The sequence below is a fragment of the Marmota monax genome, unplaced genomic scaffold, assembly GCF_021218885.2.
Source record: "Marmota monax isolate L192 unplaced genomic scaffold, Marmota_monax_Labrador192_F-V1.1 WCK01_AAM20220418_F8-fsc00181, whole genome shotgun sequence".
Classification (NCBI taxonomy): Eukaryota; Metazoa; Chordata; class Mammalia; order Rodentia; family Sciuridae; genus Marmota; species Marmota monax.
Window position 1 is genome coordinate 2,480,536 of NW_026694276.1, and position 13,905 is coordinate 2,494,440.

Consider the following 13,905-nt stretch of genomic DNA (forward strand, 5'->3'; position numbering starts at 1 on the left):
AATGATACATAGGGACACAGAAAGGGAACAGGTGGAAATAGGTGAAAGAGGAAGGATGGGTAGAGGGAGAAGGGGAAACCACTAGGTATTGAGGTAAGGTGGTTTAAGTCATAACAAGAAGATGGCCCATGCCAGAAATGTGAACAAGGATGTCTGAGGACCGATCAGAGGTCCTGCCAGGTTCTGCTGTGACCCATTACAAAGTTATCCTGGGTAATCCTGTATGATCCTGTGTACTGGGGAGGGGTTTGGAAGGTCTCTCCTCGTGCCCATAACCTACCAGCTTCTGCCAATAAGCATGGTACTTCATCCTTAATCATATAACCTTCCATAATCTGTGCTGTCCACGGAAGACCACCAATCTGTAATTAAAGGGAAGAAAAGCTGACAAGGATATGGGTGACACTAAATCTCTTCTGTTAAGTGTTGATCTTAAATTCTATTAGTAGCACATTTAGTAAACATTTGTGTGCCCAAATGATTATGATTTTCAAATCATAAATATTAATCCACACTAGTTGTGAATCACTAACATAAGAACCACCAACATGAGAATTACTTTATGCATGTAGATGCTAAAAAGCTATTTTTGGTTTGATAAAATACTGAGTGAGATGGTCATGGTGGCACATGCCTGTAATCCCAACGACTTGGGAGGCTGAGGCAGGAGGACTACAAGTTTGTGGCTAGCCTAGGCAACTTAGTGAGATCCTGTCTAGAAAAATAAAAAGGGTTAGAGATATTGGTCAGTGGTAGAGCACCCCCAGGGTTCAATTCCCAGTACCCAAAACAAAAGCAATAAAACAAACACCTCAGCCTACTAAATGGAATTTTTTTTTCTTTTTAAATTTGTTTTCAATTTTTCAGCATACTCTTAACTCATGCTCTTCATCACAATCTGACAGTCAGTTGTATTATCTCCTTCCTAGATGAGGAAATGGGTTCAGAAGGTAGTTTTCATTCAGATTCAGGTTTGTCTCTCACCAAAGCCCATGCCGCCCCACGGTTCGGACAGATGTCTCCACTGGAGCTGTTCAAGTCAGATACTACATAGTCAAGAAAGTTATATTTATTTATTTTCTTACCTTGGCACAGTTTTATGACAGAATATTAATTTTAAAATAAAAAGAACACCTAAACTTTTGATATATATTTTATTGAACATGTATGAGATTCATCTTTACATTACAAACATTTTACAAATAAATTTTTTTTGTTAAAAAAAGAAACATTGCCTGGATTATCATTGTACAGTTTGAAACAAGGAAATATATAAATATGAAGTTCATTCTCCAAGTATTAGCATACTGATGGAATCACTTCAATAACCTTTTTTTTTTTTTTTTTTTTTTGGTGGTGCTGGGGATTAAACCCATGGCCTTGTGCATACTATGTAAGTGCTCTATCACTGAGCCAGTCCCCTGCCACCAATAGTATTTTTCATAAACTGATTGATTAGAAGTTAATACAGGTTGTAGGTAATCAACCAAAGGGTCAAATAAACACACAAGAGGAAAGTGATCCCCAAATAAGATCTATTTCCAAAAAAACCAAAATTTGTATATACTCTAAAATGTCTTCCCTTGTGTGGGATTTGGTCAATGAAGATCAGCTAGAGAATTTTCTGTTATATACATAAACAAACATTTGAAAATGCAGAATACATTGCATGTAAATTAAAAATTTTATCAGCTTTGTCACATGGGAAGACCACCCACATGACCATTTAAAATACAGTATGTATACATTATCTTATGAAAATCACATATTTAAGAGAACAAGGCCTTTATTTTCAGGGCAGTCTTAAAATAGGCTTAATGCAGGAATATTTTACTCTTTATGTTTTATATTTTTTAACATCTCAGCTATTAACATTATGCATAGTACCTAAGCCAACATATGAACAGCGGCTTATCATTTCAACTACTGTACTTGATTATATTCACATGACGTACCATCTAAGAGAACTGACCAAGCATAATTTCAGAACTGCCCAAATTAAAGCCTTGTTAAGAAAATAGAATGCAACCCCATCATATGAGCCCAGTCTGTCTCTCAGAGATTTGTTATGGATTTGTCATACTGTAAGCCTAATACTTCAGAGCACTTCAGAGCATTGAAATATTTTATAGCTTGCAAAGCAGTTTAGTTAGCATGGAAACCTGAAAGTCTAAAATTACTCTGGGATCTTTAAGTTATTAAAACTCATTCCTGCCTGAATTTGAATACATTTTTTTTTTAAAGAGAGAGAGAGAGAGAATTTTAATATTTATTTTTTAGTTATCGGCGGATACAACATCTTTGTTTTGTATGTGGTGCTGAGGATCGAACCAGGGCCGCACGCATGCCAGGCAAGCACGCTACCGCTTGAGCCACATCCCCAGCAACATCTTTGTTTTGTATGTGGTGCTGAGGATCGAACCCTGGCCGCACGCATGCCAGGCAAGCACGCTACCGCTTGAGCCACATCCCCAGCCCCTTGAATACATTTTGAATGGAGGCAAGTTGAAGATTATTTTTTCCTTGCAGCAACAAAAGAGCTAAGTGGTCAACATTTGTGGCTCACAGTTTTGTTCAAAAAAGCATATATAGAAGAATCTAATTTGGATATTATTCTGATAATTTTATGCTGGAATGGGAAGGTAGAGTTTAGAATTATTGGTCAAGACTTTTTCAGATCATAAATACTAATGTATACTAGTTGTTTGTACACAGAAGCCTTTACACAGAAGACTACGAAGGGGAGTCAACCTTTAAAGTGTAAACTGATGGCCCAGGGCCTTCTCTGCCCGGTGCTACCCTTCCTTCATATCCTGTCTGTCTCAGTCAACATCAGTTCAAGTCACAGGAAGAGCATCTCCTAACTGGCCTGTGTATGCTTCTCAACAAGATATTTAAGACTCTTATTTATCTCATCCCAAACATGTAGCTTTAAATTGCCATTAGTCTTTTTCTCTCAGACAGAACTAGAAAAAGTGTTACATATTTGCAAATTATCTAACACTGGGCTATTTGAAGTTTGACTTTAATATTTAAAAATTAATTTATTAAGAATCTACTTTTCAAAATCCATTTTATTAAAACAAAATCAAAAGTTTCAAAGTCCAATTATCTAAACTTAAAAAGTGGACTTTGTGTGTGTGTATATGATATAAGTATATATCATATATAGATAGATAGATAGATATAGATATATATAGATATCATATACACACACAGTCTCTTTCTTTATATATATCACCCACCCCCACTCTCCCAGCCCTGGGGATTGAACCCAGGGACTTGCAAATTCTCTACCACTGAACCACTGAGCTACATCCCCAGCCCAGGACTTTGTATTTAATAAGCAGCTTTTTTTGTTTTCATTAGCTACATGAGATTAACAATACAAGTTTTAGGGAAAGAAAAACTATAGTAGTAAGGAAGGCACTTAACTCTTAACAACCCTTAATAAATATTCTGATAGGACTGTAGCGAAATTTGAATGCAAAGTATTCCAATGGAATATGAGAATAAATAAAATGAATCCAGACGTTGACTGCAAAGGTCATGGCCATTAAGTTTTTTTTTCCCCTCTTAACTTCTTAACTAATGTTTCTGCTTATTAATTTTTTTTATATTTACTACTATATAACTCAAGATGGGTTTGGTGGCTGCTAAAATTATAAATGCATGATTTTCATGCTTTTAAAATCTCTTCACATTTCATTTTTAAAAAAAGCATTCTGTACCATTTTAAATACCAAGAACTAATCTGAATAAAGACAGGGCCAGGGGCAGCTAGGGATGAGTAAGACAGGGGCACTGCCTTGACTAAAGCACCTTTTACAGGTCTGAGGAGTATCCTCACTGAACCATGCTTATAATCTAGTTTTATCATTTTTAAAACTGCAAAATCATCTGCCAAAATGCCAATAAAAATATAGCCTAGAAACAATATTTTGAAAATAGAAAAATATGTTTTAAAAAATGTCATAATAAATATCTCTTTAAACAATATCTTCTATCTTCCTATCTCTAAAACTTTGCTTCTTTCCATAATATGTAATAAGGATCAGTTCACTTGAAGACAGACAAGTCTTTCTTCCTTTTTGCTCAGTTTCACAGTCACTGTTGCTTTGGATTTTTCTTTTTTCTTTCCACATTTTTAAAAACCAGTGCACTGTAGTTGTATAGAACAGTGGAGTCCTTACCTCTTAATAAATCATTTTCTTTATTTGGACTAAGAGAACTAACCAAGCATAATTTCACTAAAATATTCAGGTCAATCGTTTTTCTTCAATATCTATATATTTTATTTTTTGATACTAGGGATTGAACCCAGGGTGCTTAACTACTGAGCTATATCCCCAGTCCTTTTTATTTTTTGAGACAGGGTCTCTCAAATTATTTAGGGCCTTGCTAAATTGCTGAGGCTGGCCTTGAACTTGGGATCCTCCTGCCTTCACCTCTTGAGTTGCTGGGATTACAGGCGTGTGCTATACTGCACATGGCCTTCAAAATATATCTTAAAAAATAAAAAAAATATTGGACTTATAAAACCTTTTCAACATCCAAAATATTCTAAATAATTTAAGAATTCAGAATATTTTAAAAATTTCAGAATCTATTTGTAAAAATTTATTAATATGGGATACCCAATCTTTGAAATTAAAAAAAAAAAAAGTCCTAACATGAACTTTTCTATTTTTTTTTCCGAACCTTTAAATTTGGATATTTTGCCAACATGAAAGCTAGACCAATTTTATTCTGACATTTTCTTTCTTGAACATGATTTCGAAATTAAGGACTGGGACATCAATGGTTCTAAGGAATCTGTTTTTCTTCAGTGATTTGAGTTTTTATTTGATTCCAAAAAGGTTTTGATCTTTCCACATGGAGACGGTCATATAAGAGCAGAAAACCTCTAAAGTTTATATGCTGTGCTGTGAAACTGAAACCAGACGAGATATTCATATTTTAAAGCCATATTTGATGTATATTACAGTCTACTCTTGCCTCAAAACAATTAATTTTTGATATAGTAAAGAAGAAACCATAATATCTGACCATAGGAAGCTAAAATGGAAAACTACCAATCCTTCAGCTCAGTAATGTTAAGTAGCTGTTTCCTATTTTCTACCTACTACCATGTCAGAGTAAGTTTCAGCTTTAGACAAGCCTGAATTTTCACAGAAAAAGATGCTCTGTTTCAGATCATATCACAATTTTTCTCGTGTTCTAAATTTTGACTGTTGAAACCAGCAGGTCTTAATTCAGTGAATTAAAATAGTTCTTCTGTTTGGGTGCCTTATGGTGGCCTAACATATTGAATATTAAGCTTATTTTAAATCTTCACGTATAGTGCTAGTGGGGATTCTACAGCTCATCTAATGTTAATGACAAATAACAATACTATATACCACATAATAACAATATCACATCCATTTACCTACCTCAGACTTAAAACACACTTGTCATTTGATTTATGACTGACATATTTATATTAATTTTAAGCATTTTATGTTATTGTAGTAAAACATTTTCCCAAAGCATGAACACCCACACTTTATATCAATTATTGCATCAAAATGAGTTAATAAACAGTATAATACCTTAGGTAGTATAATATGGAATATTTCCTTAAGAGGACTTAATAACTATCTTGACAGAATTTATAAGGGTTTAAATTTAAATTATATTCACTTATATCTAAAATGTAAAATTAAAATAAAAAACATACAGCCCAATCTATTGAGCACCTCTATCACAGATTTTACTCTTGAATACTAAAATTATACTCAGACATATCTAGTGCTGTTTTTCCATTGGGTATTTTGAAAGAAAGAACAGTTTTTCACTGTCATGTGCAGTAGCCACAGGAGCAGTGCACCTCCAAGGCACACTCTGGCACACTGCCTTGAGAATACCATTCAGATGTTCCTTCTCACTGGGTGGGGAAGGTGGGCGCTTTTGGAGACGAAATCAGCTTTGGCTTTCTTCTTGACAGATGAGGTTCACAGATTCCTTTTAAGTGCTCGACTAAAATGCCTCCATACATCAACTGCCCACACTTTAAATCCACAGGGAAGCTTCAGATCTCCGGCTTGACTGCTAGCGTTTGATCACAACTTGTTCATAAGCTCCAGACCCCACCCTAGAACAGCAGGGGGAATAAAACCTTCAAAATGTTGAGCTGAAGTGTTTGAAATTGAGAGAGAATGCACTGAAGAGTTTTCTAATAGATTTCATTTCTACAAGGTTAAAAGGTATCACAAGTAGAAAATACTTGAAAGAGTAAATGTTTATAATTAATACATTGGGTTAGTCTAGGCCTTGATCTTCCTACTTATTTCCACAATAACCCAATAACACAATTCTTGACCTATCAATAAACTGCTACAAGGAATATTCTCTTCAAACATGTTTATATACAAATGCTAAAAAGTCAATCTCATCCAAGAGTATAAGTGACTTCAGCAGTGCATCAGGCCTTGCACTCAGTTAATGATGATAGTCTTTAGTTGTTATAGTAGTGTGGTTATCTTATTGAGCCCAAGTCTCACTATGTTGTTGAACTTCTGGGTTCAAGCAGTCCTCCTTGCCTCAGCCTCCTGAGCAGCTGAGAGTACAGGAGCATGCCCCAGAACTGGCTAGAGAATTCTTTTAGTTAATACATAAATGTCATTTTTTTTTTTTTTGGTAGATCTGGGGAATGAACTCAGGGCCTCATTTTTGCTCAACAAGTACTGTACCAATGAGCTACCTGTGCTCTAGACATTTTAAATTTTTGTTTTTGGTATAGGGTCTTGCTAAGTTGCCAACTTGGCCTAGAACTTGGGATTCTCCTGCCTTAGTGTGTCAAATAGCTGGGATTTCAGGTGTGCATCCTGGCACTGGATGCTTAACGGCATTTTAAGAGAAAATTTTAAAAGATGGCAATAAGTTAGTGGTTATTAGTACATCATGAACTGAGTTGGACTTCTAAGCTGACTGCTGAGGGTTCTTACAAATTTATTGCACAGCTGGGTTGGGTGGCGCACAGCTATAATCCCAGCAGCTAGGGAGGCTGAGACAGGAAGATTGTGAGTCCAAAGCCAGCCTCAGCAAAAGCAAGGTGCTAAGCAACTCAGTGAGACCCTGTCTCTAAATAAAATACAAAATGGGTTTGGGGATGTGGCTCAGTAGTCGAGTGCCCCCTGAGTACAATCCCTGGCACCTCATCCCCCACCAAAAAATTAAAACAGATTCACTGCACAGAAGAAATGATGGGACCATCTTCAAATGAGTACCAATGAATATCCATTTGTAGCCACAGATAATCAGAATTTGTGTGCTGTGGATTTAGCTCAGTGGTAGCATGTTTGTCTAGCATGTGCGAGACCTTGGGTTCAATCCCCAGCACTGCTTAAAGAGGAAAACAAACAACTCACAGGCTATAATCATAATCTTATTTATTTATTTATTTATATGTAGTGCTATGGATGGAACGCAATGCCTCACATGTACTAGGCAAGCACTCTACCATTGAGCCACATCCTTAGCCCCAGCAGACAATCATTATTTGAAGGAACCTGGCTTTGGGATGTCCTTTTAAGTATGCTCTGCTCTGGCCATAATGGAATAATAGGAACCAAGGTTTCTTTCCTGCCTTGAATAGTTATAAACTCAATAGAACATAGAAAATGAGAGTTTATACACACTGGACAATAGGCAGTGCAAGACTGTTTTCCCAGTAAAAAGGAAATCAATGAAGAAAGTCCTACAATGGCCCCAACTTGCTGCCTGAAGCAGTTTGCTTCAGGATCTCCCTAATCTGCAGGGAGGGAGGACCTAAAAACTTGGTGGTCTGAGTGGAGGAGGAGGAGGTCAGGGCTCAGAAAAGCTGGTGGATAGAATTTGAAGGTTAGAATACCAGAAGGAAGGGTAGGAGAATTTTCAGATTTGATAAAAACTATAAACCCAGAGATCCAAGAAGCTTAATGAATCTCAGGCAGAATAGATACAGAGAGAAATACATCAAGGCATATCATAATCAAACTGTTAAAAGTAGCGAAAAGAGGAAATCTTAAAAGCAATCAGAGATAAAAGACAACATACAAAGGAATAAAAATGAAATCAAAGCAGACTTCTTTTTAGAAAATAAAGTTGAGCAAGCAGGTGCAAGCAGGTGCACACAGGACCCTATAAGAAACCCTGTGCAGGCAATCAGTATCCACTAGACTTCAGAAAGATTACTGCTGAAAGCCCTCACCAAATCTGTATGGTTTGTTGCTGTGTTCTCTCCGTTCTCTTCTGTCCCTAGGTAAATGATTCTGGTTTCATTTGTACCATCATAGTTTATCTCACAGAACAGATCTAATGCTGACATGTTAACTTCTCTGATAAATACCCATTATCTATTGAGAGCCTATGTGTATAAGCAGCATGCTGGTCACTTCAAATAGCTTAATATCCAGAATTAACTCTGCAACAGATCTTCAATTAGTGTATATAAAGTGATCGAATGCTTATTGCATACCAGATATTGTTATAAGCGTGTACATATCTTACCTCATTTAATTTTAACCTTATTATTCTTATGAGATAGTTTCCATTAGCAGCATTTTATGGTGAGGAAATTGAGGTAAAGAGAAATGACTTTCAAAGACACAGCTAATAAGTGGTGAAACTTGGTACTAAACTAAGCAGCCCAACTCCTGAGCCTGTGATGTTAACCCTACTGATGCAGTGCTTTCTGGTAGCAGGTGAGAGATGTGGTTAGCCAAGATCATAGCTAAGCTGAGTCATAATAGCTAATCCAGGAATGAAACCCAAGTCTATCTGCCTCTGTGGCCCATTATCTTTCACCATGACATATTCTCTCTGATGTTCTTTGGTGTTTCTGTGGCATGTCATATGAACCATTTACTCTGAAACCTAATGAACACTTCAGGCTTTCATGCATTGGATGATTATTGTATTTTTTTCATATTTTTGTTATTAGCAGTGCTAGGGATCAAACCCAGGGCCTTGTACATGCTAGGCAAATAGTCTGCTACTGAGCTACAACCCTGGGCCCCAGGTGATTATTCTAGCATTCATTTGAAAAGGGGGTGGGAACCAGAATCAACTTCTTTACTAAATAAATGTTTTTGTATCCTAAGTTTTAGATGATCTCTCAACCAAAATTCATCTTTCTTTTCTCTGAATAACAATAATACTCATAGCACATATTGAAAGTATTCAATGTATCTTTTTTTGCTCTGACAAAATTATGTCACTTTTCTAAAATGCCATTCTGATAGATCATTTCCATGCAAGAATCACCAATGGCTCCTACTGTAAATATGAGGAAGAATAAACTCTTCATTATATCAACCGAGGCCTTTATTACTGGGCTTAAAGACACTTGTCAACCAACCTTATGTCCTCAAAATTACTTTTACATGACCCATTCTGGGAAGAAATATTTTAGGTAATTCTCTAACTAGGTCATATTATTTAGAAGCTGGTAAGGTCAAAGTGGTTAAGTGTGATGGGCTTTGGATTTAAAGAGACATGAATCTTGAGCCTTGGTTTCACCACTCAACTAGTTTATGGCCTTGGGCAAATGATCTCTACTTCTTTGTATCTTTGTCTCCTTATTTTATTTTTGTAGTGGGATTGAACCCAGTGACACTCTACCACTGAGCACCCTCAGCTCTTCTTTAAATTTTGAGATAGGGTTCTTCTACGTTACTGATGCTGGTCTTGAACTTCAGTCTTTTTTTTTTTTTTTTTTGGTGGTGCTAGTGATCAAACCCCAAGGTGGGAGGGCGATGAGTTACATCCCTAGCCCCCTTCTTTTTCAATTTTATTTTGAGACAGGATCTCACTAAGTTGCCCAGGTTGACCTTGAATTTGTAATCCTCCTGCCTCAGCCTCCAAAGCAGCTGTGATTATAGTTGTGCATCTATTTCCATGTTTTAAATAACTAATTATAGTGTGTTGTGTGCACTGAAAGAGATACTATAAGAAATGAATACAATACATATATGTATGTGCTTATGCCTGGCACATAACTAATAAATACTCAATTTTACCTATAATAAGTATTGTATAATTATAATGCCTATAAATTCATTTTATTTGCTCCTATTACCAGGAATATCTGTCTTCCCTGAATTTGCCTGATAAACCCCTACTTATGGGCTGGGGTTGTGGCTCAGTGGTAGAGCACTCGCCTAGCATGCATGAGGCACTGGGTTTGATCCTCAGCACCACATAAAAACAAAATAATGTGTCCACCTTAAAAAAAAAGCAAAACAATACCTAAAGATACATAAATAAATAAATATTTAAAAACCCACTTATATTTATTCTCCCAAAGACCCTCTTCAAGTATCAGCTCTTCCAGGGAGTTTCTCCATCTGAGTCCCTTTGCTGTTCTCTCAGAGTTCCCTCTACTATTTATAGTTTGTCTATCTTACCTGATATAAATAGTTTAGGCTTTGTGGGCCACATGGTCTCTGCTATACTATGCAATTCTGCTGTTACAGCATCAAAGCAGTCACAGATAGTATATATGTAACCAGGCATGGTTGTGTTCCAATGACACTCGCTTTACAAAAACAGGCAATGGTAATTTGGTCCACTGGCTGAGGTGCCAACTCCATGTGCTAGGACCATCTGCTGGCTGAGGGTAAGAGCTGGGTCTTTCCTCCTTGTATCCTTATCCACAAGCAGGTCCAAAAGTTAACTAAATTTAATGAGCGGATAAGTCATGAAGATTAATTAAAGGTCTAACTTGTGCTATATCCTTTATAAACTGCTTTTCAAGTTACTTCTTCAGGGCTGGGGCTGCAGCTCAGAGGTAGAGTCCTTCCTAGCACATGTGAGGGTTAGATCCTCAGCACCACATAAAAATAATAAATGTATTATGTCCATTTACAACTAAAAAAATTTAAAAAATTACTTCTTCATAGCATCTTTATGTTTCTTTCTTTCCTACTACCATATATGACTCTAGTTAATGATGTAGGTATTTGCTATTAGACACTATTTTGTATCCTTTGGGCTCTATAATGTGCTGGACACATAGGAGATACTCATTAAAATGAATACTGGTACAAGAAATGAACTAAAAATTCTTTCAGATTTTGAGCATGAAATAATAAAACAAATGTCTTGGCCTAGGCATTCCCATACCCCTGCAACTCTGATTTACTCTGTTGTGTGTAAGCTGTACATAAATATTACATAGAAACAGTGCCAGGGGTGCACAGAACGGATGTTGGGAAGAGGACAATCAGAATTCCTAAGGTGTCCTTGACAGCTGTACTTACCATTCTGAAGTATAGACTGATTATCGCTAATCTGAAAATGCGACATGTTTCAAAATCTGAAACTTTTTGAGGATGGCATCTTGCTTAAAAGTTTCAGATTTTGGAGCTCAACTGGTGATATCAGTGTAAATATTCCAAAACTTAAAAAACTGAAATCTGAAACACTTCTGGTCCTAAGTATTTTGGACAAGGAATACTCAACTTATATTGAGAATCAGGGTGGTAGGTCTGGCAGATAACTTTTCTCCATCTGAATTTGAATAACTACCAAAATGATATTTGGTTTTCAGATATTTTTTTTTGGTAGCTTCAGAGTGAATCCAGTGGGTGTACTAAGGAGCTACAGCCCCAGCCCTTTTTTTTTTTTTGAATTTATTTTATTTTTTTAAAGATATGACAGTGGAATGCATTATAATTTTTATTACACATATAGAGCATAATTTTTATCTTTGTATATAAAGTGTGTTTACACCAATTCATGTCATTATACATGTACTTTGGTTTTTTTTTGTCATTAAAATTTTTATTACACATATATACCACAATTTTTCATATCTCTGTTAGCCCCAGCCCTTTTTATCTTTTGAGATAGGGTCTCACTAAGTTGCTGAGGCTTAATTACTTATGCTGATCTGGAAGGTGCAGTTCTCCTGCCTCAGCCTCCCATGTCACTGGAATTAGAGACGTGTGCCATTGCAGCTGGCTTTAGAAATTAACTTGGAACGTATGTTAGACTCTAGCAGTAAGAAAGGAGAGTGCAAGAAAAGTTAGTTATTAGCTTATGTTGCTGAGTGGGTGCTTAACTGCACATAACAGAAAGGTCACTGAAAACTAAAGGTCGAATGTTCTTTTTGATATGTGGATGCTGGAAGAATAGAAGTTCAGAGGATTAGACAAAGGGGATTGAAGGGAATAGAGGGGGGATGGGAAAAGGAAAGACAGCAGAATGAATGGGACATAACTTTCCTATGTTCATATATGAATACATGATCAGTGAAACTCCATGTCATGTTCAACCACAAGAATGGGGAGTTATATTCTATGTTATGTATAATGTCAAAATACATTCTACTATCATGTATAACTAAAAAGAAAAAATTAAATAAAAAAGATAGGCCACTGGCTGGAAATATGGTTTTACTTTGTTCTGTCTATAATACTGGACCAAGAGGTGGGGACAGTGGCACACACCTGTAAACTCTTCAGGAAGCTGAAGCAAGAGAATTGCCGAATTCTAGGCCAATTAGTGAGACCCTGTCTCAAGATAAAAAATAAAATGGATTGCAGGCTGGGGTATAACTCAGTGGTATAAGACTTGCCTAGCATGTGCTAGGCTCTGGATTTGATCCCCACTGCAGAAAGAGAGGAAGAGAAAGAACTTGGTATGTAGCTTAGTGGAAAAAACATGCAATTTCAATCTCCAATACAGAAAAACCAACCAAAACAAAAATAAAATATTAGACTAAGATTCTTTTTTAAACAATTTTTTTATATTGCAACTTGTCTGGGAGCTCTACTAGTCCTTTACTAATATACTCTAAAAACACATCTAAGGAAATTATCAAATTTATAAAATATAATGTCAAACACATCCTGAATAAGGAAAAGTGAGAGCTACACCAAGAACTGTTAAGTCTTCTCATGCAATCACTAATATTAGTATTGTATAGCCTCAGTCTAATAAAAAAATTGCAACCTTTGTCCTCCACTCAAGCATTTTTTAAAAGTTAAGTCTGTATTTTAATAAGGTACTATTTGGACTACATACCTGTTTGGAAGATGATGACTGCCAAAGGTTGTACTTCCACCAGGACCCACAAATAACCTCAGTCCTTCTTCTGCAATATACATTTAAAATTTTGTTAAATGGATACTTATTAGGCTACTGCCAAATAATATTCATATTTTAATAATTCAAAATTCATATTTGTTTCTTAAAATAATCAAAACCAATTATGTACATGGCAATTTAAAAGCTATCCTTCTAGTTACTTCTGATCAACTTCCCTTCAATTCTTTTTCTTTTAACTGAGTAAAGAAGACAGTCTTTCCTACAATTTTTCACAAGGTTTAATTATTTCTGTTTACAACCCATTACACAATGGAACTAAGTCCATTGTTAAATGTGCTCTATACACACCATCTGAGTAACTTCATTTGAGTAATTGTACCTTTCAAATTCGTGACACATAAATTTATAGTTTAGGGAAAACACTAAGGAGGGATTGAAGGACTATGTTATTCCCTATTGTTCAAAACCAACTTTCCAAATCCTGTGACTTGAAGTACTACCACAGACACAGATGTAGATCTCTATTGTAAGGTATATGAACATGGCAGTTGCTGAAACATAATTTTAAAATACAAATATTCTTTAGAATTTCTTTTTGTTTTTTGGGGTGCTAAAAATTGAACCCAGGACTTCACAAAGGCTAAGTAACTGCTCTACCACTGAACGACAGCCCCTCTAAGACTGATCACTTTTAACTAAAGTTTGTTTCTTTCCCAAACTCAATATGCATCCTCAGAAATAAATAAGCTACAAAGTTATCTTGAGATTTTTATGAGCATCAAATTTCTTTTACAAGTGCGTAGCAGTGGCATGATGTACTGCCACTTT

General features: G+C 36.0%; 1 protein-coding gene across 1 annotated transcript in view; it reads right to left on the reverse strand.

The window, feature by feature from the left end:
- Positions 1-1,054: 1,054 nt before the first annotated feature.
- Eeig2 (EEIG family member 2) overlaps positions 1,055-13,905 on the reverse strand; it is a 90,161-nt gene continuing 77,310 nt past the window's right edge. The window contains exons 10-11 of the mRNA XM_046467285.2: positions 13,054-13,123; positions 1,055-6,136 (exon numbers count right to left, since the gene is read on the reverse strand). Of these exons, the coding sequence (XP_046323241.1) occupies positions 6,094-6,136; positions 13,054-13,123 (113 nt within the window). The 3' untranslated portion in view covers positions 1,055-6,093. The remainder of the gene's footprint in view (positions 6,137-13,053; positions 13,124-13,905) is intronic.